Consider the following 24,563-nt stretch of genomic DNA (forward strand, 5'->3'; position numbering starts at 1 on the left):
GATGTTAGATGCTGCAAGGGACATGCAAACAAATGGCATTAAATGTACAATATGTACTATAATAGATTCAGGCATAGGAAGCATATGAGTGAAATCATCAACTAAACGTAAAATGTAAAGTCCTTGTTCTTGAATAGTTTACAATCTTTTGAAGAGCCAAAGCACATACATATGAAAAGCATCTAAAAAAATACAAAACAGTATGCAAACAAATGTTAAGAATTAAATACCATGGGAAGCTAGCATAAAATCACTGTAAACTATTGTCAACAGGAGAAGTATCACACAAAATACTTAAGCTTCCCAGATGGATATGATTTGGATAGGCAGATGGAATGCAGAACGTCACTGTAAGCAAGCAGAATAACACTATCGAGTCATGGGGGAGGGAATAAGCATGGCATGTGTTGGAAATACTGAAGCCAGAAGCCTGGCTAAAGCATATGATTTGGGTTAAGTACAGTGAAAAATAAGGTTGGGTAGATAGGGTGGGATCAGTTAGCAAGGGGCTTGGATGCCAGGCTGAAGAGTATAGACTTGAGATAAAAAGTGTTTTAGTGGGCAAAGTGAGTGAAAGGGAGTGGGAGTCCAGTTATGGAATGAGTAAGTCACGGGAAAAAGAGGTAGAGCATGGGCAATACAGTCAGTGGTAGTGTAATAGTGCCATACGGTGACAGATGGTAGCCACACTTGTGAGCACAGTGTAACATACAGAGTTACTGAGTCACTATGCTCATGCCATACATATGAAACCAATGTAACATTATATGTCAACTGTACTCAAAAGAGCTTTTTGTAAGTGTTTTAGAACAGAGAGACAAATCAGGCATTTTCTCTGGCATAATAACCTTACCTGTACTTTGGATGGGAATTATAGTAACAGAACCATCTTGCAGGTAATGTAGATGGATCAACCTTGCCAGGAAGCTTCCTCCATTTAAGACACTCATCACACTGTACCCATGTCTGGTCGGGAATCTTCCTGAATGAAGGAAAACAGAAGTATGACTGTGTATATCCTAGCTCTGTGCTCTTATGTTAGAAAGGCACACCCTAAAAGGGAAAGAATAAAATTTTATATATGAATTGTGTTAGAACTGTAATGTTATGGTCTAAGTGTTTAAAACACACATCTTGAACTTCACAAAGAAAATAATAATAGAATTATACCAAACATGGATAAGAAAAATAGTAACCAGTCTTAACATGGTAAGCTACCATTATTTATGGAACTAAATAATATTTTCCAGTATCTCTTGTTCTAAGCAAACAAGAGGATCATTTTAACTCTAAAATTAACAAGGAAGAATATATATTACAATATTACCAAGAAATAAAACCCATATAATCATTGTATTTGCTTCTATCCAACTGTGTATCAAGTTTAAAATGTATTTGTGGGGGTCACAGAAGCATCATCATCAAAAAGTCTTCCCCATTTCCCCGCAGACTCCCTAGTCCTCTCTTTTTGTCCATTTAAAAGTCTTTGGTTATACTTCAACCAAAATTTTATTAGGTTGGTATCCTCAACATTAATCTTAAAAACTCCTATAAATGTGATTAAATCTCATAACTAGAAAGGGTGGCTTCAGTCTGACAACTGAGTGAAATTAAGGCAAAATCCTTCTAGAGGTCTATGCTTAAGATACAAAGCCACTCAAATCCCTGCCAGGAAGCATAACCCAGTCACCTACACCTTAAAGCAAATGTGTTTCTCTATGAAAGGAGGTGGTCCATATAGAACAGAAGTAGTCAGCAACTAAGGTGTGAAAAGCAGACTGGAGGGAGAAGGCTGGAGAAAAGAAACAGAAAGAGGGCACAGGGGTACCAAGGGTCAGTCTGAGAAACATGTAATTTAGCTTAGAGCATGATGTGCGTATGTCACATTTATACTGCTCTTACCAGTAGCCATTTTCAATAGTGACAGAGTTCTTTTATGTCTTAGTTTGTATCTTTTTCTTTAGTCTTTATTTTGTTTAAATAATGCTTTTTTTCTAGTTATAGGAGTAATATAAGCTCATTACAGAAAAACTGGAAAACACAGGAAGATATGAAAAAGAAAATAAAAGGCATGCATATTTCTACCACTCAAACAGTGTCTTCTTCTTGTTTAAAAGTCTGTTTTAGGGGCGCCTGGGTGGCGCAGTCGGTTAAGCGTCCGACTTCAGCCAGGTCACGATCTCGCGGTCCGTGAGTTTGAGCCCCGTGTCGGGCTCTGGGCTGATGGCTCAGAGCCTGGAGCCTGCTTCCGATTCTGTGTCTCCCTCTCTCTCTGCCCCTCCCCCGTTCATGCTCTGTCTCTCTCTGTCCCAAAAATAAATTAAAAACGTTGAAAAAAAAATTAAAAAAAAAAAGTCTGTTTTAACATGGAAAATTCGTACGTGTTTTTGGACATATGGCTTCCTTATCTCCTAGTTCCAGGCTGCTCTAGCCTTGAAACTTCCAAGCTCTAAGCTCAGGCCTGACCTCTGGTGTCTATTTATTTCCATACAGCTACTGCTTAATTTAGAGCCAGAGACAGCAAAGGGCAGTTTCAGCAGCAATGGGAGGGAAGAGGAAAGGTGGTGTTGGCTTTGGTTTGGCATGTGGATGCACAGAAGAGTTGCATGTAGAAGCATGCCAATGTGACTGCCTTGGAGAGAAGCATTAGAGACAGCAAATCCTTGCCTTAGGCTACATCAGACTATGGAGGATCCTTCCAACCAGGCAGACAGGAGAGGCATTTAGCTGTGATTGCAATAAATAGGTAGTTGAAGGGGCTGTACCATCCATACTCCCCTACTGCATCCTTCCAGAAGAGCGTCATGGCTAAGCACTTGGGCTTGGGGGTCTGACTGCCTATATTTGAACTTCGTATCTACCACTTTCTACTTGTTTCATCTTGAGCAAGTTACTTAAGCTCTCAGTATATCAGTGTCAGTAAAAAGGTAATAATACCATCTGTCTATCCCACAGGGTTGTTGTAACGATTCAATAAATCTAAATACATGTAAAAAACTTAGACCAGTTGACTGGCATGTAAGTACTCAATAAAGAATAATAATTATTACAATTCTGCCTCCAGAAAGGTTGAATAACATATACACACACTCTCTAGCAATATATGAACATCTGTTTAATGGCATTAATCACTGCTTATTTGAAAGGCAAAAAATGGCATCTTGTCCTAGCTGGAATTTCTTTGAAAACCACAGAGGTTATACATGAGCAGAGATCTTTAGAGTGTTATTCACACAACAGTCAGTCATGTTGCACCAAAACAAAATTTTGTATCATACATTTGCCTGATAACTTCCATTAAAAAAAAAGTGCATGGGTGTCAACCCCAAAATCTTTTAACACTCTAATCCTTGTCATGATAGGGGTGTAACTGATTATATATGTGTTGGTATGTATTCTATCTTCTCTGTTTTACCCTTTCCTGGTTACTGAGGCATGTCATCCTGATCCACACTTCTGTATGTAATTTGCCATCCTAGACTCAATAAATTCTACCTTTTTCCTGATATGCTGGGTTCTCTACTTCTACCCTCAAATGCCTTGGTACAGGTCCAACAATGTTCACTAAGAATAAAGAGAAGGGAAGTTTGCTAACATTTCTGAACACCTACTATATGCCAGGCACTATGCTACAAATGTTATGCTCATTTCATATTCTTACAGAGGTATAGTAACTTACTTACCCAAGCTCACCCAAACTATTAAGCAGATCCAGAGTTTCAACCCAGGAGTGTCTCATTTAAATGGTCATCATCTTCCACTATATCACACTGCCTGTAGGATAAACTGACAGTACTAAACTCTGCATATTTATGACCCAAGCCACACAAGTGTTAAACCAGAATGAAGAGGTCTAGAGAATGATGAAATCAGTACCTGTGATTTCCTATTTTTAGTTAATTAAACTTCCTATGTGAAAGCACCATCTTACCCTTGTTCCTTCCATTTGCTCTATGGACATTAACCCCTGACACTTCTATATTCTACATTTACTACTCACGGTATTGGCCTGGCTATGGCTGAGGTCTCAAAATTCTCTTGGGAGGTCTTTTCCTTCCAATAAGCATTGAGCTTCTGGGCAAGGGCATTTATTGTCAACCTGAAAGAAGAAGGAAGAAGAAGCATATCAATGCTGAGGATCTGTTGAACAATTTTATGATCTCTAAGGTGCTCCCATTTAATAGAGGCCACCAATGTAGAATATTCAGCCTAAGTGTGAACATCTACACTTTCAGAAACCAGGATGGGAATCTACTGCCTTTGCAAATTACATGTCAAAATGACGAAGTCATACTGTTGACTAGTCGCTTTAGTTGAAAAGGTAAAATGGTCACAAGTCCTAAGAAATACTGTATTCTTCAAATTTTCAGGTCTTTTAGAATCACGAAGTGGGAGAGATGACATTCTAGACAATGACAGAAGACTAAATTGCAGAGCTAGGACAGAACCAAATACTGGTAAGATTAAGGGGGAGCTGCTCAGACTGTCAGATGACTACAGGTGAACAATTCAGGACCAAATTGAAAGTCAGGGATCAAATGCTGTACCCTATGTATTAGAAATAAATCAAATACTAACATAAAAATGTCTACACAGTTCTTCATTCAAATGTTGATCACAGAAGTTACAACACCAATGGACAACAAAGTCCCCTACAACCTTCCACTACATATCCGTTAGTGGAGGCTGGACCCCAGCTCTGGCTCTTGCTCAGTCTCCTTTATTTCTCTTTCCAAATGAACAACAGTAAACGTAGGGTCAAACAATGTAAGGTGTAGAAGACAAAACCTGAATTTTACTTTTTTTTAAACTTCACGTTTAAAAACTGTCAATTCGAGTGACGAATTCCTATTTAATTCTAGAACCTAGGATTACAATTTTTTAAATAAAAAAACTTAATGTTTATTTATTTTTGAGAGAGAGAGAGAGAGAGAGCGCTCACAAGCAGGGGAGGGGCAGAGAGAGGAGACACAGAATCCAAAGCAGGATCCAGACTCTGAGCTGTCAGCATACAGCCCGATACAGAGCTTGAACCCATGAACCAAGAGATCACGACCTGAGCCAAATTTGGATGCTTAACCGACTGAGCCACCCAGGCGCCCCTTGAACCTAGGATCACAAAATAATGTCGAGTTGTACACACCTGGTATACTACAAATTTATGATTTAAAAAAAAAAATCTTTGGACTTCTTGGATCATTGCCCAAGGGTTTTGTAGGCCTCATCTCTCCTTAAAAGGAATTCTTCCTTACCTCCACCTTACTAATATTAAATTAGATTCTGACTACACAGAAAAGAATAAAGTCATTATATGTGAGCCCTCCCACAAACACTTACTCTACTCCAACCTACTAACGTTCATACTTTTATGATTATATCTTTCCTTCAAGTCACGGATGAAGAACGGTTTCTTGTCTTCTCTTTAAATTCTATTTTAAAAATATTTTTAAATTTTTTAAAGTTTATTTATTATTGAGAGACAGAGAGAAAGAGAGCATGAGCAAGGGAGGGGCAGAGAGATGGGGAGACACAGACTCTGAAGGAAGCTCCAGGCTCTCAGCTGTCAGCACAGAGCCTGACACGGGGCTCAAACTCGCAAACCGCGAGATCATGACCTGAGCTGAAGTCGGATGCTTAACCGACTGAGCCACCCAGGAGCCCTCTATTTTAAAACTATTTTTTTTTAATTTTTTTTTCAACGTTTTTTATTTATTTTTGGGACAGAGAGAGACAGAGCATGAACGGGGGAGGGGCAGAGAGAGAGGGAGACACAGAATCGGAAACGGGCTCCAGGCTCCGAGCCATCAGCCCAGAGCCTGACGCGGGGCTCGAACTCACGGACCGCGAGATCGTGACCTGGCTGAAGTCGGACGCTTAACCGACTGCGCCACCCAGGCGCCCCTAAAACTATTTTTAAAAGAAGTAGATTAGATGGGATTCTGGAGAAGGCTTGAGTGGTAAACTGACACATTTCAGCTCTTAGAAAGGCAGCAACTACCCATCTCCCATCCACGCACAGCCCCCATGGCAGGAAGCTGTGCACATACTTTAAGAGCAGCTTATAGGGGCCAGTGTGGGCAAAATAAACCTGCCTCCAAATACAAGCTATCTGTACTCTGACTGCTGTTTGCTGCTCCTGATCACAGGATCATGTCATCCCATGGTAGCCACAAAGAAAACAGCTAGAGAATATACACAAAAAGAAATTAGGAATAGATCTTTCACTATAAAAAATCAACTGAACACAAAAGAAGACAGTAATAGAGGAAATGAGGGGCAAAAAAAATCTTAGAAGCCATACAGAAAACGGAGCAAAATGACAGAAGTCCCTCCTTATCAGTAAGTGCTTTAAATGTAAACGGTTTAAACTCTCCAGTCAAAAAACAGATTGGTGTAATGGGTAAAAACAAAACAAAACAAAACCACATGGTTTAAATATATACTGCCTACAGGAAATGAACTTCAGATAAAAAAAAAAGACACAAATAGGGGGCGCCTGGGTGGCTCAGTCAGATAAGTGTCAGACTTCAGCTCAGGTCATGATCTCATGGTTTGTGGGTTTGAGCCCTGCATTGGGCTCCATGTTGACAGTGCGGAGCTTACTTGGGATTCTCTCTGTCCCTCCTGCACTCTCTTTCTCTCTCTCAAAATAAATAAATAAAAACTTGAAAAAAAGACACAAATAGTTTGAAAGTGAAAGGACAGGAAAGGCTATTGGTAAATAGTAACTAAAAGAGATAAATGATGTCTATACTAATATCCGACCAAATAAACTATGAATCACAAAAGCTAGAACGTGGAAGCAGCCCAAGTGTCTGTTGATGGACCAATGGATAAGCGAGATGTACTGTGCATATGTGTGTGTGTGTGTGATTATTATTCTGCCTTAAAGAAGGAAGGAAATTTTTTTTTAAACTTTTTTTTTTAACGTTTATTTATTTTTGAGACAGAGAGAGACAGAGCATGAACAGGGGAGGGGCAGAGAGAGGGAGACACAGAATCCGAAACAGGCTCCAGGCTCTGAGCTGTCAGCACAGAGCCCGACGCGGGGCTCGAACTCACGGACCGCGAGATCATGACCTGAGCTGAAGTCAGCCGCTTAACCGACTGAGCCACCCAGGCGCCCCAAGAAGGAAGGAAATTTTGACACAGGCTACAACATGGATGAAGCCCAAAGACATTATGCTAAGTGAAAATAAGCCAGTCACAAAAAGACAAATTACTATACGATTTCACTTACATGAGGTACTTCAAGTAGTCAAAATCGTAGAGACAGAAAGTAGAATGGTGGCTGCCAAGGGCTGGGGAAGTGGGAATGGGGAATTATGGTTTAATAGGTATAGAATTTCAGTTTTGCAAGATGAAAAGAGTTCTGGGGATGAATGGTGGCGATGGTTGCATAACAGTATGAATATACTTAATGCCACTTAACTATACACTTAAAAATGCCTAAGATGGTAAATTTTATTTTACCACAATATTTTACCACAATAAAAAGAAAATTGGGAAAAAAGGGAAGTAGATTGTGTGGTTCCCAGGGGTTGGAGAAGGGGAAGTGTGGAGTGGCTGCTAGTGGACAAGTGGTTGCTTTTTGGGGTGGTGGAAAAGTTTTGGAGTTAGGTAGAGGTGATAGTTGAACGATTTGTGAATATACTAAAACCCTCTGTAGTGTACACTTAAAAACAGTGACATTAATGGTATGTGCATTGTATCTTCACTAAAAAGAAAACTAAAGCTCTGTTCTCATGTATTCAGGTAAAATTTACACAGAGTGAAATGCATCTTTTTAAGTGTGTTGTTCTATCAGTTTTAACAAAGGTATACAGTCATGTAACCACCACCTTAACCAAGATACTGTTATTATGGATTCTCAAATTCCAGTTCTTCTCAAAAAACCCTGGCTTGACTTCACTGTTCTATTAATCTCCTTCCACTTCCCCAATCCTGGTGTATGTGACTAGACACTATCTCCTCTTCATTCTCTTGTCTTAATCCCCTATAGGCTAGTTTCTACCATCACCACTCCATGAAACTATTCCTTTTCCCAACGTCATTAATTCTATCAATGATCCTGCCAATATCCCAGTGTACTACATTTGAGACTTTGCAGTGATCTTTGATTCTTCCCTCTCCTTTATATGCCTTATCTGTCACCAAAATCTTTTGAACTTTTCTTCACAGTGTCTGTTGTACCCTTCCTTTTTCACAGCTATTCTTATTTCAGACGTTCACCTCACACCTAAGTTACTCCAATAGCCTTTAAAGTTTATTTATTTTGAAAGAGAACACATGCATGTGTGCGCATATGCATGTGTGAGCAGGAGAGGGGTAGACAGAGAGGGAGAGAGAATCCCAAGCAGGCTCCTTGTTGTCAGCGCAGAGCCTGACACGGGGCTCAATCTCACGAACTGTGAGTTCATGACTTGAACCGAAATCAAGAGTCAGACACTCAACTGCCACTCAGGTGTCCCTCCAATAAAGGGCCTTTAATCCTTCCTGTACCCTGTTTCCAGATTTGTCAGCTGACCTGATTCATGTAAAGGATCTTATAAACCACAAAGCAGTACACAGTTATAACAAACTATATTCTTTAGAATTGTTTCAAGTCACTCCCCTATTCAAGAATACACAATGAAGTGTCACCATCTGAGGCGTCAACTACTCTATCCAACATCCCTCTAAGACAGAAGTTCTCAGACTTTCTTGGTTCATGGCACCCTGAAGTCTCAAGTTTTTCATGGCATCTTTGGGTCAAAAGTGGTATGTACCAGTTCTAGTTATTAAACAGTTAGGTCCAAACAATTTATGTTTGGTATTTATGTTCTAAAATGTAGCATTTATATTTGGTATTTATGTTCTAAAATGTAGCATTTATTTGAGAAATCAATGCACATGAATTGAAAATAAATTATTTCATTCTTAAAATAGTCACAATTACTAATGGGAAGTGTGTGCATGCCTGTTGGGTACTGAACCCCTACTCGAACCTTGGAATGAAAGTGGACACAGTTTCCCTCACTTCTTATTCAACACTGACTTTCATGTATTACTTTTTATCACAGCAACCACCAAAAACCCAGATTCACAAAGATATGGTGTACTCAAAAGGAATGCAACAGATTTTGGTATCTGGAAATGGGGTACTGCTGTGACAAATACCCATACATGCAGAAGCAGCTTTAGAGTTGAGCAGTGGGCAGAGGCTGAACGAATTTAAGGAGTATGACACAAATTGCCGAGATTGTAATCTAGGTTCTAGATTGAACAGACTGTGGGTAGAAATACGGATACTAAACAGCTCTGTGGTGAGGGCTCAGATGGAAGTGAGGAGCGTGATAGAGAAAACAAAAATGTCCTCAGAGACTATCTGAATCACTGTGAACAGATGGCTAGGAGAATTAGGGATGTTAATGGTGCTGCCGGTGAAGGCTCAGAAGGAAATGAAGAACATGCTGATGGAAAATGTGAGGGAAGGTGGTCCTTGTTACACAGTGGCAGCAAGCTTAGCAGAATTGGGTCCTATAGTTCTGTGGAAAAGCAGAACTTGTAAATGATGTAACTAGACATTTAGCTGAGGAGATTTCCAAGTAAAGTGGTGAAAGCATGGCTGGGTGTCTTCCTGCTGCTGACATAAAATGTGGGAGGAAATACAGAGATCAGGAAAGAACTATGTCAAAAAGGAACCACGGCTTAAATGATTTTGGACATCCTCAGCCTATGCAGATTGCAAAAGATGCTAAAATGAAGACATTCACTGTCAGGAAAGCATGCTCTGGAGAAAAAGTCAAGGCTGTAGCTACAAAACCTTTTGCTAACATCTCAGATCAAAAGGTCAGAGCATTCGGTCACACAAAAATCTCTTTCAAAAGATTAAACATGTGACTCAGATCACCACAGCCATCTCAGCAGAAGCCAAGAATAGAAATAGGATTATCTAGGAAAGACCTGTCAAGAGCTTCTTGTCTGACCGAATGAATATCCATGACATACATGTGGAGACCCACAAGGTTCTTGAATATGGGGTGCTAGCACAAAAACTGCCAGACTGGACTGAAGGGATGGAGAGAGTATGAAATTGAAAGAAGGCTGGTGGACCTCCAAAACTCTAAGGCCAGGAAACAGGCTGATACAACAACTCAGATGCAAATACATGCTACCTTTCCTGAGAAAGGTAAGATGACTCTGAGGGTGCAGCCATGAGCCCACAGGGCAGGGCCTTCAGTTTACAGGAGGAAGCCACAAGCCCCAGAAGATTCTTCCCAGGTCTTGAAATTTAATGGAATTCGTTGGACTGGATTTTGAAATTGCTTGAGACCTGTGACTCCATTTTCCTTCAATTTTCTTTTCCGTCTTAAGTGGAATATCTATAACTGGTATCCTATGCTTGTCTTGCCATCATATCTTGAGAGCAAAATACAAAAAAAGGGACACAACTGCAGATGGAGTGGAATTTTATGCCAGGATGCATCAGACCCACACCTGATTCAGATGATGAGATTTGGGGATTCTGAGCTGCTGATGGTTAGATGAGAGTTTAGACTTAAAGTTGCTGTAATAGTTGAGAGTTTGGGGATGTTGGGATGGGATAAATGTATTTTGCATGTGAGATGTAAGTGGATCTCCGAAGGCCAGGAGGCAGGCTGTGGTAGGTGGAATAATGGTCCTCGGTCCTCTCCAAAGAGGTCCTGTCCTGATGACTGATCCCTGAAACCTGTGACTATATCAGGATTCTATGGCAAGGGGGAATTAAGGTTGCAGATGGAATTAAGGTTACTTACCAGCTGACCTTAAGAGAGGGATATTATCGTGAATTATCCAATTGTAATCACAAGGGTCCTTTAAAGTAGAAGAGTGAGGGCAGAAGAGGCAGAATCGGAGTTGATGCAGCAATGATGACAGAAGCAAGGTCACTGGAGGCATGTGATGCGAGAAGGACTCAACCCACCACTGATGGTTCTGAAGACAGAGGAAGAGGGCCACAGGCCAAGGAATGCCAGCAGCCTCTAGAAGTTGCAAACGGCAAGGACGTGGATCCCCCCTGGAGCCCCCAGAAAGGAGTGTGGCCCTACTAATACCTTAATTTTAGCCTAGTGAGAGATCTGTGCTGGGCTTCTAACCTACAGAACTCGAAGAGAACAAATTAGTGTTGTCTTCAGCCACTAAGTTCGCAGTAATTTGTTCCAACAGGAGTAGAAAACTATTTCTATTATTTATAGGCAGAAGTCAAGCATCACTGTATTCCCTCAAAAATCTAAAATATCCTGTGGCTCCCCCATGAGTTCATTATGTGCAGCTGGGCACATAGTTCGGGAACTGTGGCTCCAGGACAGGGATTGGCAAACTACAGCCTGGGGGCTAAATTTAGGCCACTGCCTACTTTTGTGTGTGTGTGTGTGTGTGTGTGTGTGTGTGTGTGTGTGTGTATCTATCTATATATATATATATTAATTACTGGACACAGACACAGACATGCTCGTTCCTTTACTTATTGACTGGCTGCTTTCATACTACAGCAGAACTGAGTAGTTGTGACAGAGACCATATGGCCCACAAAACCTAAAACATTTCCTTTCTGGCCCTTCACAGGATAAGTCTGTCAACTCCTGCTCTAGGATATGGCCCTACTCTATCCGTTTGACTCTATTTCCCTTCACTCTAGTTTTATCTCTTATCCTCATGGCCTATATTGTCACCATTCTGAGTTCTCACTGCTTTATATCATGCTATAATTACGTCCTGGAATTCCCTTCCCCGTTTCTAAATCCCATATTCTGTAAGACAAATCTCAAGCCCTATCTGTCTTATCAGGGCATTTTTCCTATACCATATCATTTGGTTTTGATTGATCACACAGTCATTTTATTGCTCTCTAAATTGTTTCACATCTGTGACAATTCATTATTACAAACAGACTGTAAGCTCCTCAGACAGCAACCATGTCTTGAATTTCTCTGGAAAATTCCATAAAGCCCAGCCATGGTGCCATGCACCAGTGAGGTGCTCAGTGGGTATGTGTTCATTATATTTCTTCAGCTGAAACTCACTCTAAAAATGTTGTAAGTTTGAGCCCTGATAGGTGCAGCTGAAATCTGATATCCACAACTATTAACAGTGATATTGCAGATGATTTATTTGTAGACATTCCAGCAGTATGATGGCTGGTATCTCTTTTAGCATTTGCAGTTTTGATTATCTACAATACTCTTAGGATGGGTTTCTGATAGCAGACAGCTTTCTCTAATCCTCTTCTCAAAGTCCCCTATTTTTTTTTTTAACTAAACACCTTTTCATTTTATATAAAATAGAGTAAAAAAGGAAAATGATGCCAGAACTGGGATAAGAGTAGTGAAAATTTATTATCCTCAAAAGACTGTATGTAGGACAGTACATATAGTTTCCTGTTTTTAATAAAATGTGTAGCAGATATGAAGCCACTTAAGGCAGAAATCCTAGATGTTTAAATAAACCTACTGTCTATGGAATCTCTCTATTTGAATCCCCTGCAATCACCTCAAACACATCATGCTGAAAGATCACAAGCCAAGGTCTAATACCTCTAACATTTAAAAAGGATATGGGGAGGCAGTGACAAAGATGATATAAGAAAGACATTAAATAGTTTTTAATATCTAATATTTGAATTTCACAAATCTTAACTACCTGGCTAATCACCAGAAATTCACGTTCCTTTCACTCAAAAAAACAACCAAATAAACAAAAAACAAAAACAGAAAAACTTGGCTCACAGACAGTGTCAAACTGATGTCACTTCTAAGCTTTCACTCTTAGGAGTCAAGTCTTAGTCAAAGATCTCCATTATAAAAGGAGGATCTCACATTTATAAAAGGCCATTTTCCTTACACTGGAGGCAGGTAGTTACCATACCCACTGAGCAGCCCTAGTGATCAAGAACCAATTGCCCTGAAATTAAGTTGGGGCTGCCATCCAAACAGCTGTCTCTTTTTCAAGCACTAAACCTAAAATTCCCATGGTTGCCAATAAATTAAAGTGTAACACTTAACTAATTCTATTACATTTTTTGTGTACAAATGAAAAAAGATTTGGGGAAATACTTTTCCCCCACTCTAAAATCTGCTACTGAGGCTTCAAGGAAAATGGCACCAAATGTCCTGATGTCTTCTTCCTCCATACTCCCAGGACACCCCTTGCCCTTTCATGTCTTTGCATATACTTCCCTCTGCTTAGAACGTCCCTGCCCTATTTGTCCACCTAGCAAACCCAATTTCTCCTTCAGGTTTAAGCTCAGGTATAATCTGCTTTGTGAAGCCTTGCTTGACTCCTTTAGGCATATTTAAAGGCTCTTCCCATTTTGCATGTATCTCCCACTGAAGCAATTATTTTATAGGTATTTATGTTTCTTATCTGCATATATCTCATCCCATTTGTTCATAGGCATCAAGGATTCTTATCTTTCATTCCTATGTTCTAGTATCTGGCACCTAGGAAATACCTCATACTTGGTGAAGGAAAGAATGAACTATCCATCCCTCCCCAAAAGTTTTACAACAAACTATTAAATCCTGGCTTCATCAACTCCTTTTTTGTCTCCTAAAAATATCCTTGCTGCTCCAGCCTCAATGTCAAATTCCTTTTCAATTCATTTTTAGTCTTACCCATGAAGATGCTTCCATGAAAACACACATGTTCTTCCTGCTGCTTTCCTCTCAATCTGTTCGTTGGCTTCAAGAAAATCTTTTGGGGGCACCTGGGTGGCCCAGTTGCTTAGGCATCCAACTCTTGATTTCGGCTCAGGTCACGATCTCACGGTCATGAGATGGAGCCCTGCATGGGGCTCTGCACTGACAGGGTGGAGCCTGCTTGGTATTCTCTCTCTGCCCCTCCCCTGCACACTCTCTCTCACTCTCTCTCTCTCAAAATAAATAAATAAACAAACAAACAAATATTTTATCTCTAATCTTGGGAAAGTGACTGGAAAGAATTCTCAAATTAACTTATCTGCCTGGTTTTCAGAGATGATTTTAGAGGTTTCAGAGAATAGAATCATACCTGAATAAACTATCAGAAACACCTCAGGTCGGGAGTGACTCACCGGTACTCCTTGGTGTACTCAAAGTCTTGTTTGTTATAGGAAGGTTTTAAGAAATTGCACTCAATGACTCCAATCACTCCCACACCTTCTCCATGAGTTGGCTTAGAAGAAAAATATTAATTTCAACATTTACATTACTGTTGACTGTATGAGGCATTTCCTTTTGATTTTAAACAGCAATAGAAAGGTTACATAACATTCAAAGGCAAGGAAAGTACATCATCTAGAGAAATACTCAAAATGCACTTCAATAGACTGCAAAAAATTAAATCGAATTAGAACCTCTGATAAATTCTAAGGCAGAGATTTTCACATGATCCATAGATTCTCTGGGATTTTCCAGGGATTAATGGCCATCTCTGCTTCACCCACATTACTTCCATTTCCATCTGTTTTATATTATGGGATTGCCATAGGATTTCCTTTGAACAAAGAATGACAATGCTACAAAAAATCAAGGCTATATACTACGGCTCTAGAGAATGGAAACGAAACTTCATCTGAAAAAATGATTTTAAGGAGGCTATGTAAATACCACACTCTAGTCATATAAATAATTTATACATTAGGTAGGCTACCAAACAATTACTAAAGGGAGTCAGACTTGCAATGGTTATTAACTACAAGCTGATACAAGAGATTTTTGGATTTAAAAAGTCAAGGTGTAATTAGACTGGCATATAAATATGAGTTGTGCATATAAATATGAGTTGTACATATAAAGATGATATAATAATAAAAAGCAGCTTAGCTGTTAAGTAGCTACCCTGGATTTTACAGAACTTTGTCCTACTGCAGAATACAAAGTGGCTTCTCATTCTTTGTGGTTTAATAATCCTATCTGTACAATAGGAACAAATGGGATACTTATGGATATTACTACTTTAAATTGCCATTAAAACATTAAAGACAATGGTAATATTTGTATAGTTCAGTTCATAAAGTATTTTCACATGCTTTATCCCATTTTATGTCTCTCAAGCCTTTAAGCTATGGAGCAGGCAGAGCAGGTAAAATTATTTATTGTTGTTTCTATTTTACAGGGAAGGAAAATGAGCCTCAGAGAAATTAAACAATTTAGTGAAGTTTTTACAGCTATACAGCTTTTAAGTGGAAAAGCCAGAACTCAAATCCTGGTCCTCAAACACTAAATTTTATGCACCTTCTACTAGGCCTTGTTGTCTCCCCAAGAAAAAAGACAGAGCTACCTTAAAGCATTAATAAGCTGATACACATGCCAAAGTCACTGGTGTTCTAATTCTCTCTCTTCTCAACAGCTACCTAGAAAATGCATTCAGTAAAGTTCCTGGATTGATTAACATCTGTGAAGAATGAGAAGTAGAAGGGGCTTTTTAACACAAGACGGCACACCAGCTCACTGGTAACAGAGTTCCGGGATCAGATTTAACAGCCATTGTAAGATGGGAGTAAAAGCCTATAGTGAGTCTATGCCCTTTGCAAATTTTAATCCTTGTTCTCCTTGTTTTAGACTTCTATGACAAAGAAACATTAACCACTTACCTTCACCTGGCATCCCACCTTCTCAAAAGACTTTATGAGGCGGTTGTTATGATACATCATTACTCCAAACTGGTTATCACTCTTGCAAGAGAACCCAAAAGTTATTTTCACCTGCTTATTCTGAGAGGAAAATCATTAAGGAGACAAACACCAGGGGATTTGGCAGACAACTTTTTGCACTGTGTTACAGCAAAAAACAAACAAACAAACAAAAAATCAAATACCATTGGATATAAATTGGTATAACATTTCCAGAGGACATTTAAAAAAAATCTGTACCAACAGCTTTAAAAATACTCTTAATCTTTGACCAAGTCATTCTCTTTCCAAAAATTTACCCTAGAGAGACAGTCAGGAAAGCCCATAAAGGTTATGAGATTTATCAACTAGTTATGACAGAAAAACATAAATAATTTAAATGTTTGACACTAAGGAAATAACTAAATAAATGTTGGTATAGTCACATGGCCTATTATGCACCTCTTAAAATTATGTCCTTGAAAAATATTTGGTAACATTAGGAAATGTTAGAATATAATAATAAGCATTATCTAAAAACATGTATATATAAATATATGCATAGAAAAGAGTGTAAGAAAATACACCAAAATACCATCAGTGGTTTAAAAATTCATAAATAATCACAAAACATGTCTTAACCCTTGCTAGTTGCTCAGTTGGCTGCTAGGTAAGATAAGAGTTGTAGCTAGTACAACACAAATCCACACAATCATATTTGATGCTTGAACAACACAGGTTTGAAACTGCACTGGTCCACTTACGCATGGATTTTTTTCAATAAATATATTGGAAATATTTCTGGAGGTTTGTGATGATTTTTAAAAACTCAGACAAAAATGAGAAGTACCAAGACACAAAAAAGAAAAAGTTAGGTACTACTGTAAGAATGCAATATATAGTATCATACAAAATATGTAAACTGTGTATGTTATCAGTAAGGCCTCCCATCAACAGAAGGCCACTGGTGATTAGGTTTTGGGGGAGTCAAAAGTTATACTCAGACTTTCAACTGTGAAGGGGGTAAGTGTCCCTAACCCCCACACTGTTTAAGAGTCAACTGTATAAGCAATAAAGTAAGTCCTGCTAATCACACAAAATACAATGAAAGCAAAAGCATGAAGAACAAAATCACTTTTAAAGGTAAAGGGCAACGAATAGTCCTGTTGTAACATATTTCATGGGAAGAAGTGAAAAAGCTTGGATAGATGAAATAAAGTGGACTAAATATGACACATAAAAAATGAACAATGATGTGTTTTTAGCAATTCTATTTGATTTAAAAAACCAAGATAAGAGAGTGAGAAAGACAAAGGGGAGACAGAGAAACTGAAATTTTCCTAAAAACAAATACTGAGAAATATTCATGTCAAAATGAGTTAACTTAAAATTTACTTTTGTTACCAATTCAAAAAATGATCTCTAGGGGCGCCTGGGTGGCTCAGTTGGTTAAGTGTCCGGCTTGGTTTTGGCTCAGGTCATGATCTCACAGTTCATGAGTTGGAGCCCCATGCAAGACTGTGTTCTGTCATCTCAGAGCCTGGAGCCTGCTTCCAATTCTGTGTCTCCCTTTTTCTCTCTGCCCCTCTCCCACTCCCACTCTGCCTCTCCCTCTCTCTCTCAAAAATAAATATGAAAAAAATTAAATAAGTATTTCTTATGAAAAAAGAGATTTCCAGAATCTCCAAAATCTCAGGATGCTATATGATTTTAATAATTCCCAGGTGGTCTCTGATAAAACTGGTACATAGATTGGCATTTAAGAAATACCTTCTAAAAATAAAAAAGATCACCTTCTTAAAGAATATACCATAAAAGGATTAGTATTATAACACACATTTTTTTAATTAGAAAAGGAAAGGCTTTTGTTCTTCTACGCCAACTTGGGAATCTAATCCTGAAATGAAGAGGTCAACTTCATGCAGCTGTAAGGATACTGTGAAAGTAGGTTTATACAAATCATATCCTACATTGGCCAGGCTCTTGGCAATCATCTGGGTAGTCACCTTCTTTTGACGCAGAAAAATTTTCATTCTTGGCTTCATATACAGAATACCACAAAATGCCTATGGAACAGTGAAGGGAAAATTATTATGACATTGCCAATTCTACTGACACCCTCATAAAACACTGCTAGTGACTGAGGTCTATTCTGGGTAAAGAGTTGGCTTAGTTTCTATATCTTGTTTATGTCAACCACCACACTAAAGTGCTATTGACTCTATTAGCTAAATTCAGTGGAGACAGGGATAAAGGAATCCTAGCACAGGGCTAAGAGACAGTCATCTTAACTAAAGTGAGGGCTTGTCCCATAATGTTTTCATGGTTACAAGAAATCTTACCTCTCATTGTTGAAGAAAAACCACCCTCACTCACCCGTAAAGAATACTCTGTTTCTGGCAGCTCACAGGTAACACCACCAGTCTCTTTTTCGTCTGTGCCAAAGTCTGATACCAGGATGTCATACTGATCTGTATCAAAATCCAACTCAGACTTTCCATCTTTATTTCTGGGTAAAAGAGAACAAGTACCAATCTAACAAATACTGGCTCCAAAGGACAAAAATGCACTAGGAACCCAAGAGAAAAAAAACAATATGAGCCAAAACTCAGATACCTATTTCTTTCCCTGGCTACCAGTGCAAGGGAACTACAAATGACTTGGTTTGAAGATCACACAATTTTGAGACGTATTCCCAGTTTAAACAAATTCACTATATTTCATAGAAGTGGTGATGCCAAGTACAGAAGAAAAGAAAAAAAAAAAGGGAAGGTGGGAATGTCTGTGATCTGATAAATCAACTGGATGTCAGCTACCCTCACGGTGGGATCTTAAAATAGATCACAACTTTCTGGGTATTGCTGGGTAGGTCATTCAACGGCATCTTCCCCAACCGTGTTAATAGATGAATGAATCAAAACCCGCTTCTTCTAATTTCAGCAATAGTATAAGGAATAATGAAATACCAAGATTTCCCAGATCTAATCCTATTTCTTAGAGGAGGAAAAAGGTTGCTATAGCAACAGCATGTATCTGCTAGTCCTCTAGAATATCATTTATGGAATTATCACTTAAATATAACAGTATTCATATTCCTTTCATAAAGATCTTTCTTCTTCTCATAATCCTTTTTGGGCTACTTAACTTTGATCCATTCCAAGACCCTGGACTGTACCACTAATAACTGCCAGGGTAAAAAGGCAAGACCCATTTTTGTTCCTGGAAAAAACTCAAAACATATGATGGGTTATAGAGAAAACATCTTTATCAGAACAATAGTTCCCAAAGTTTGTTCAGTGGAACAGTAGTTCCCCCAAATACTCTTAAATAAGAAATAAAGTAGTAAGGGTTATATGACTGAATAAAATTGAGGAACAACTCCTGGTTCTCAGAGCCACCTCAGGCTCTAGCGATACCTCCCCCTCATACTTCAGGCTCCACAAGCTCAGAGCCGATGTGCTAAAACTGTAGCTCCTTCTTCAGGGCTGTACCAGAGCCATTATGGTATGTACTAAAGCCCACCTCACTGTAATAGTATATTCTGGATTTTCCAAGGATATTCTTGATCCTTGCTACCTCACCCCACTATAACACATACTCTGAGGAAGTTCCCTGTCCTCCCTGCCTCTCACCATTCATGGAAAAGAAGTCTGGGGGCGCCTGGGTGGCTCAGTTGGTTAAGTGTCCCACTTTGGCTCAGGTCATGATCTCATACTTTGTGAGTTCAGGCCCCACGTCGGGCTCTGTGCTGAATGGCTCAGAGCCTGGAGCCTGCTTCAGATTCTGTCTCTCCCTCTTTCTCTACTTCTCCCCCACTCACCCCCTGTCTCTCTCTCAAAAATAAACATTAGAAAAATTTTTTTTAAAAAAAGGAAGAGGTCTGGAGAAACTTTTTTTTTAATTGGGAAATACCACATACTATATTGCTCTCTTAAACATTTTCAATGCAGACTGAAATAACATTAGCATATTAAAGCCTCTGAGAAGTCGATCAATAAAGCAACATGGTAAACTTTGTGTAAGCCAGTTTTCCCCACAGTTACTTGACCATAGAATCTTTTATTCACATAACACCTAATACCATATAACTGAGAAACAATGTACAAAGAAACAAGTCTCCTTAATATGTTTAAATCATTAAAACACCTCAGGAAAATGATCCTTAATAATATAAATGTCATTACTAAAGGTTTTTCCAGTAGGATGCAGGAAGATCTAAATTACCAATCTTTTTTCTTTTTAATTGAAAGCAGTCTATATAAACCATGATAGTTTTTATACAGTTTTACCCAGCTAAGAAATGAGGCAAAAGACTTGACCTAAGGAGAAAAATAAGAATGAATACATCTGATAGCCTGTTCTATTAGATACCCAGTATCATATCCATTTTATGTAAAAGGCTTCTAGATTTTTGTGGACACTTAAATGTATTACACTTGACATGACCAGATTAAACAGATGGTGACGTATCCTAGAGCATTTCTAGATGGTTTTATTAGCTCTGAACACATGACCTAAAGCTAAATTGACATTATAGGTCCAATTTACCTGCTTCAAAGATTTTCATACTTCTAATCCAGCTACTCTGAAAGCACAAATAAGAGGTCATCATTTTTAAAGATAATGTTGTGCTTTTCTAACTTTTCTTTCTCATACTTAATTTCAATTGTCAAATATGTAAAGTAACTATCATTATCCTATCTCAAAACAATGCCCATGAATATAAAATAATTATAATGGATCCTCCAGATCTTGGAATAATGCTGAACTGTCTTGATTATTTGTGGCAATAGCCTCAGGATATGCAGCTCTCCACTTTACCAAGCTCCACATTTTACCAGTAAAAACCACTATTACAAATGTCCAAGGAAGTAAACGCAAAATATGCAATGACATGCAAATGTATGTCAAAATTTATCTACTCTGCTTCTCTAAAGAAGACTTCTTAAAACGCTTCATCATACTACCTGTGCTTATTTGAATCTATCATCCTAGAAATACTATACCTGCGGATGTTCCAAATGAGAACACGAGTGCCTTTTTTGCCTGGGATGGCATCAAACTGGGACAGCAGGTCATTTTCACTGTTGAAAATGGAATAGTTCAAGATGGCTTCTAGGCTAGGCAAGGAATCCTCGGTGATAATCATTTTTTGTAAAACCAAATATAGTCAAAGAAAAATTAATATCTTAAAAATATCTTTTTTTTAAATTGGGAAATACCACATACTCTATTAGCTCTGTCAAACATTTTCAATGCAGATTGAAATAACATTAGCGTATTAAAGCCTCTTTATAATAGAAATGTCATTAGAGGTTATCAATTCAGGAGATCTGCCTTTGGGGTTGCATGTTTAGACAAAACATGGACATACAGAGGGAAAGCATGAAAAGCACAGGCATTACTGCTACAGAAGGAAGGAAAGGGGGAACATGGAGAAAGTTGTAGAGACAAACACCCAATCAGTTACCCCTGCAGACTGCACCTTTAAAGATACAATGTAAACAAAGACTATTTAAAAAACATGAAAGGCTGAATTTTTAGACTCTCTGGGAATAAGAAATTCAAACTTTACTGCTATACTGCTTAGATCAAAACAACCTGTTGTCTAATAAAAAAAAAACAGCTTATCTAGATGTAGGGAAATGAGCCATTCTGCAATCAGATAAGCTAATAGTTTCTAGGAGTATGATGCAAATATAGCTACCCTTAGGGGAAACAGAGAAGGCCCTCGGAACTTTACCAAGAGAGTGGTGGGGTGGGGGTGGGGGTGAGAGATTATTTAAATCAAATCTCAAAACAATGGAAATTTTAATACAATAAAAACATTTCTAACATTCTATCAACAGTACAATTATTTTAAAAGTACTTAATAGGGTGAAATTCCAGTTAAATTTAAGATACTTGAATATCTCTTTAAATATGAAAACTCTTGTGGGTGCCTGGGTGGCTCAGTCAGTTGAGCCTCCAAGCTTCCTACTCTCCTATTGATTTCAGCTTGGGTCATGATCTCATGGTTCCTCTGGCCAGGGTGACAGTGCAGAGCCTGCTTGGGATTCTCTCTCTGCCCCTCCCGCGCGCATGTGTGTATGAGTGCACACGCACGCTCTCTAAATAAATAAACAAATAAATAAATAAATAACCATTAAAAAAAGAAATATGAAAACTTTTGATAGCTGGATTTGAGCTGAAGAAAAGAGGTTTCTATCATTAACAGTCAGATCAGACTCGTTTTTAACTGACATTCTCCATTTCCAGAAAGGATATTGTTTTGATTGAATGGAACAATTGGTACAATAACTGCCTGTGCCTGGACACATTCCAGATAGGTCTGTGATAGGAGTCCAACAGTGAGAGTACCCCCATTCTTGGTGAAGACAAGAGCGTCCTTTCCTAGTCGCATGGAGCCTGACTTGAAACCATTACCAAAGACCCCGATGGGACACTGGCTCTTCTTTATTACTTTATCTGTAAAGCCAAAGCTGTAATTACACAAGAAGACAGAAATCAGAAAAAAAAAGAATTCAGAAAAGTAAAAAAACATCCTAAGATAGGTAACAGAATAGCTTGCAAATTCAAAATACTTAGAAAAGTTCACTCCTGCTTTCTTCCTTTTGGTACTTGTGGGCAAAACTATTAAGTGGAAAACCTAGGAAATTACTGTGAGGTAATAGCACTGATTCTCCTGTGTGGTTTGTGTGTACACAGACACCTCCACCACAGCGGAGTCACACTTTACAAATGTAAAGGTAACAGAGAGAACTGGAGAAGGCCATGGGCAGCTGCCTTTCTTGCCTAGATAAAGTGGTTCTGATTGCTAATAGTAAAGTTAGGGTAAGATCGAAAGGGGGTTATCTCAGAGTACCCCCTAGAGAGGGTAACAAAAGTAACAGATGGTGGCACTGGTCAGAAGTACTAGACTAGGCATCCCCTAACCTGGTTATATCACCCGCTAGAGATCTGTAAGTCAGAGGTTACATATCTTAACAATTTCAACTCTCCACCCAAAGGATAACTCTTCCAATTCTTACCCTCTGCTCCATCTGCTGGGACAGGTCATTGGAATGTGGCCAAGGGATAAAAATAGGTAGTTCTGCCGCTGAATATCTGCAAACAGCTGCGGTATAAAGTCTCTCTTGTTTTATTAAGGGCCTTTCACTGAGTCACCTCAACAATCTCTGAAGCCAGATTCTTTCCCTTTCTTATATTCTCCACTCAAAATACATGACAAAGTAACAGAAACAAAAAATTATTAAAGCCATGAAACCCAGAAAATGACTATTGGCTTCTTCATATGCCTTCTCTCGCCACAAATAAAACTAATTTTAAGGATTGCTCCTCTCCAGATACAATGTTGTACGCTACCATTCATTCTGCAAATATTTACTGAGTACCTACTACTATGTGCTGGGCATTGTACTGAGCACTGGAGACACAACTGTTAATTAAAAAGAAAGACATGACTCTTGCCTTCATGGTTTGCATTGTAAGGAAGGATTTCATATATTACAGATTAGATGTTTCTCCAACATCAGTGGACACTCTATCTGCCATGGGTGAGCAGGCTGGCCTTGGCTCTTACTCTTTTGAGCAGGGTTGAGGTGCCTAGTTTCTACTTCCTGAAGGCTGTGGTTTGTGCTTACTCCTTAAGAAAGGGGACTACCTTTTAATTTTCTCTTTCAAAGTGTTAAACAATAATACCAACACGTCCTCCTAGCTTCATAAGAGGTTTGTATATCCTACAAATAAATCTAACCACAGAAAAAGGTAACTTCTAGGGCAGCAGTTCCTTTGAAGACACCAAAAGATCATTGAGTTTCTGTAGTCATGGGCCTTAGTATGCCAGGAAATAAAACGTATAGAAGCTGGTAAAATTCAGGCATTCCTAATCCTCTTGGCTAAGAATGGCCTAGAAAAGATGGCATCATCAGGAGGATTAAATTACACATTGTCTGTGCAATGTATTTTAAGTTATAAAGTAGGGTTCAAACCTTAACTTTAACTCTAGAAGTCTTTCTGAGAACTGTCCCGTGCTATCCTCTACCTCAACTTCAGATCGAATGTTGTACGTAAAACTCAGGGCTCTGCATAAACAGTAATCTTACCTACCACATGGAGTGAATCTATATGGTTATCTGGACTTAAACCTCTAATGGACTTAACCTCTATCTGGACTTAAATATCTAATGCCACAAAAGCTTCAAATTGGTGGTTAAAAGAAAGTGGTGAAAACAGAGACTATATTAATCCCCTTAATTTCCCAGCCATTCCTGTGTCTTTTGCCATCTATCATCTCTTTTTCCCTTTGTAAAGTATAAATCCTCCTCATGTTACTTAGTTTGGAGAGACCAAATGACTACATAAGGTGAGAAGATAAGTAATAGCCCAAGGCTAGAACCAGACATGGAAAAGGATAAGAAAAATGAGAAACTCAGGATTTTGTTGTTGCTGTTGCTGTTTTGTTCCACTTAACCCATCCTATGTGTTTCATTATTCTATTTATATTCCCATGTTAGGTATTCTACTTAACTGAAAATTGCAGAATGACTGCCAGATACCAATCAATCAAATAACTACCGAGTAGAAAAGCCCTCACAACGAAGAACAGAACTGTAGGGCTGAATTTTACATCGTTTGGTGTAGCACACTGATTTTCCAGGTATCTCTTGGCTTAGGAGGCTTCCTTAAGTAAGTCCTGTTCTACCCTTTCGTGTGAGAGACAGCAGTTTACACACCAAGGGGGCTTGGATACCAGCTTTTTGAGTGGAATCCAGGAAGACAGCAGCTTGCTCCCGAGTTCCTTAAATGTCAAGACTCTACAATCTGAAGAGAGAAATTCCAATTGAGACTCTGACCAATGAAACAAACCTCAGCAAATCTGTGGGCATACAAAGGCAGGCACTGCTGTTTCCTAGACATACTGGTGATGTAAAATAGGTAAGAGAAAAGAATG

The 24,563-nt window shown here is 38.8% G+C and overlaps 1 protein-coding gene across 2 annotated transcripts in view; it reads right to left on the reverse strand.

The window, feature by feature from the left end:
* Positions 1 to 24,563, reverse strand: part of MORC4 (MORC family CW-type zinc finger 4) — a 58,846-nt gene that overhangs the window by 18,025 nt on the left and 16,258 nt on the right. For both annotated transcript variants that reach the window (XM_058712473.1, XM_058712472.1), the window contains exons 4-11: positions 21,875 to 22,092; positions 20,617 to 20,764; positions 17,987 to 18,119; positions 17,548 to 17,676; positions 15,593 to 15,712; positions 14,072 to 14,172; positions 4,001 to 4,099; positions 854 to 982 (exon numbers count right to left, since the gene is read on the reverse strand). In XM_058712473.1, coding sequence (XP_058568456.1) covers positions 854 to 982; positions 4,001 to 4,099; positions 14,072 to 14,172; positions 15,593 to 15,712; positions 17,548 to 17,676; positions 17,987 to 18,119; positions 20,617 to 20,764; positions 21,875 to 22,092 — 1,077 coding nt within the window. The remainder of the gene's footprint in view (positions 1 to 853; positions 983 to 4,000; positions 4,100 to 14,071; positions 14,173 to 15,592; positions 15,713 to 17,547; positions 17,677 to 17,986; positions 18,120 to 20,616; positions 20,765 to 21,874; positions 22,093 to 24,563) is intronic.

This window comes from Neofelis nebulosa, chromosome X, assembly GCF_028018385.1.
Source record: "Neofelis nebulosa isolate mNeoNeb1 chromosome X, mNeoNeb1.pri, whole genome shotgun sequence".
NCBI lineage: Eukaryota > Metazoa > Chordata > Mammalia > Carnivora > Felidae > Neofelis > Neofelis nebulosa.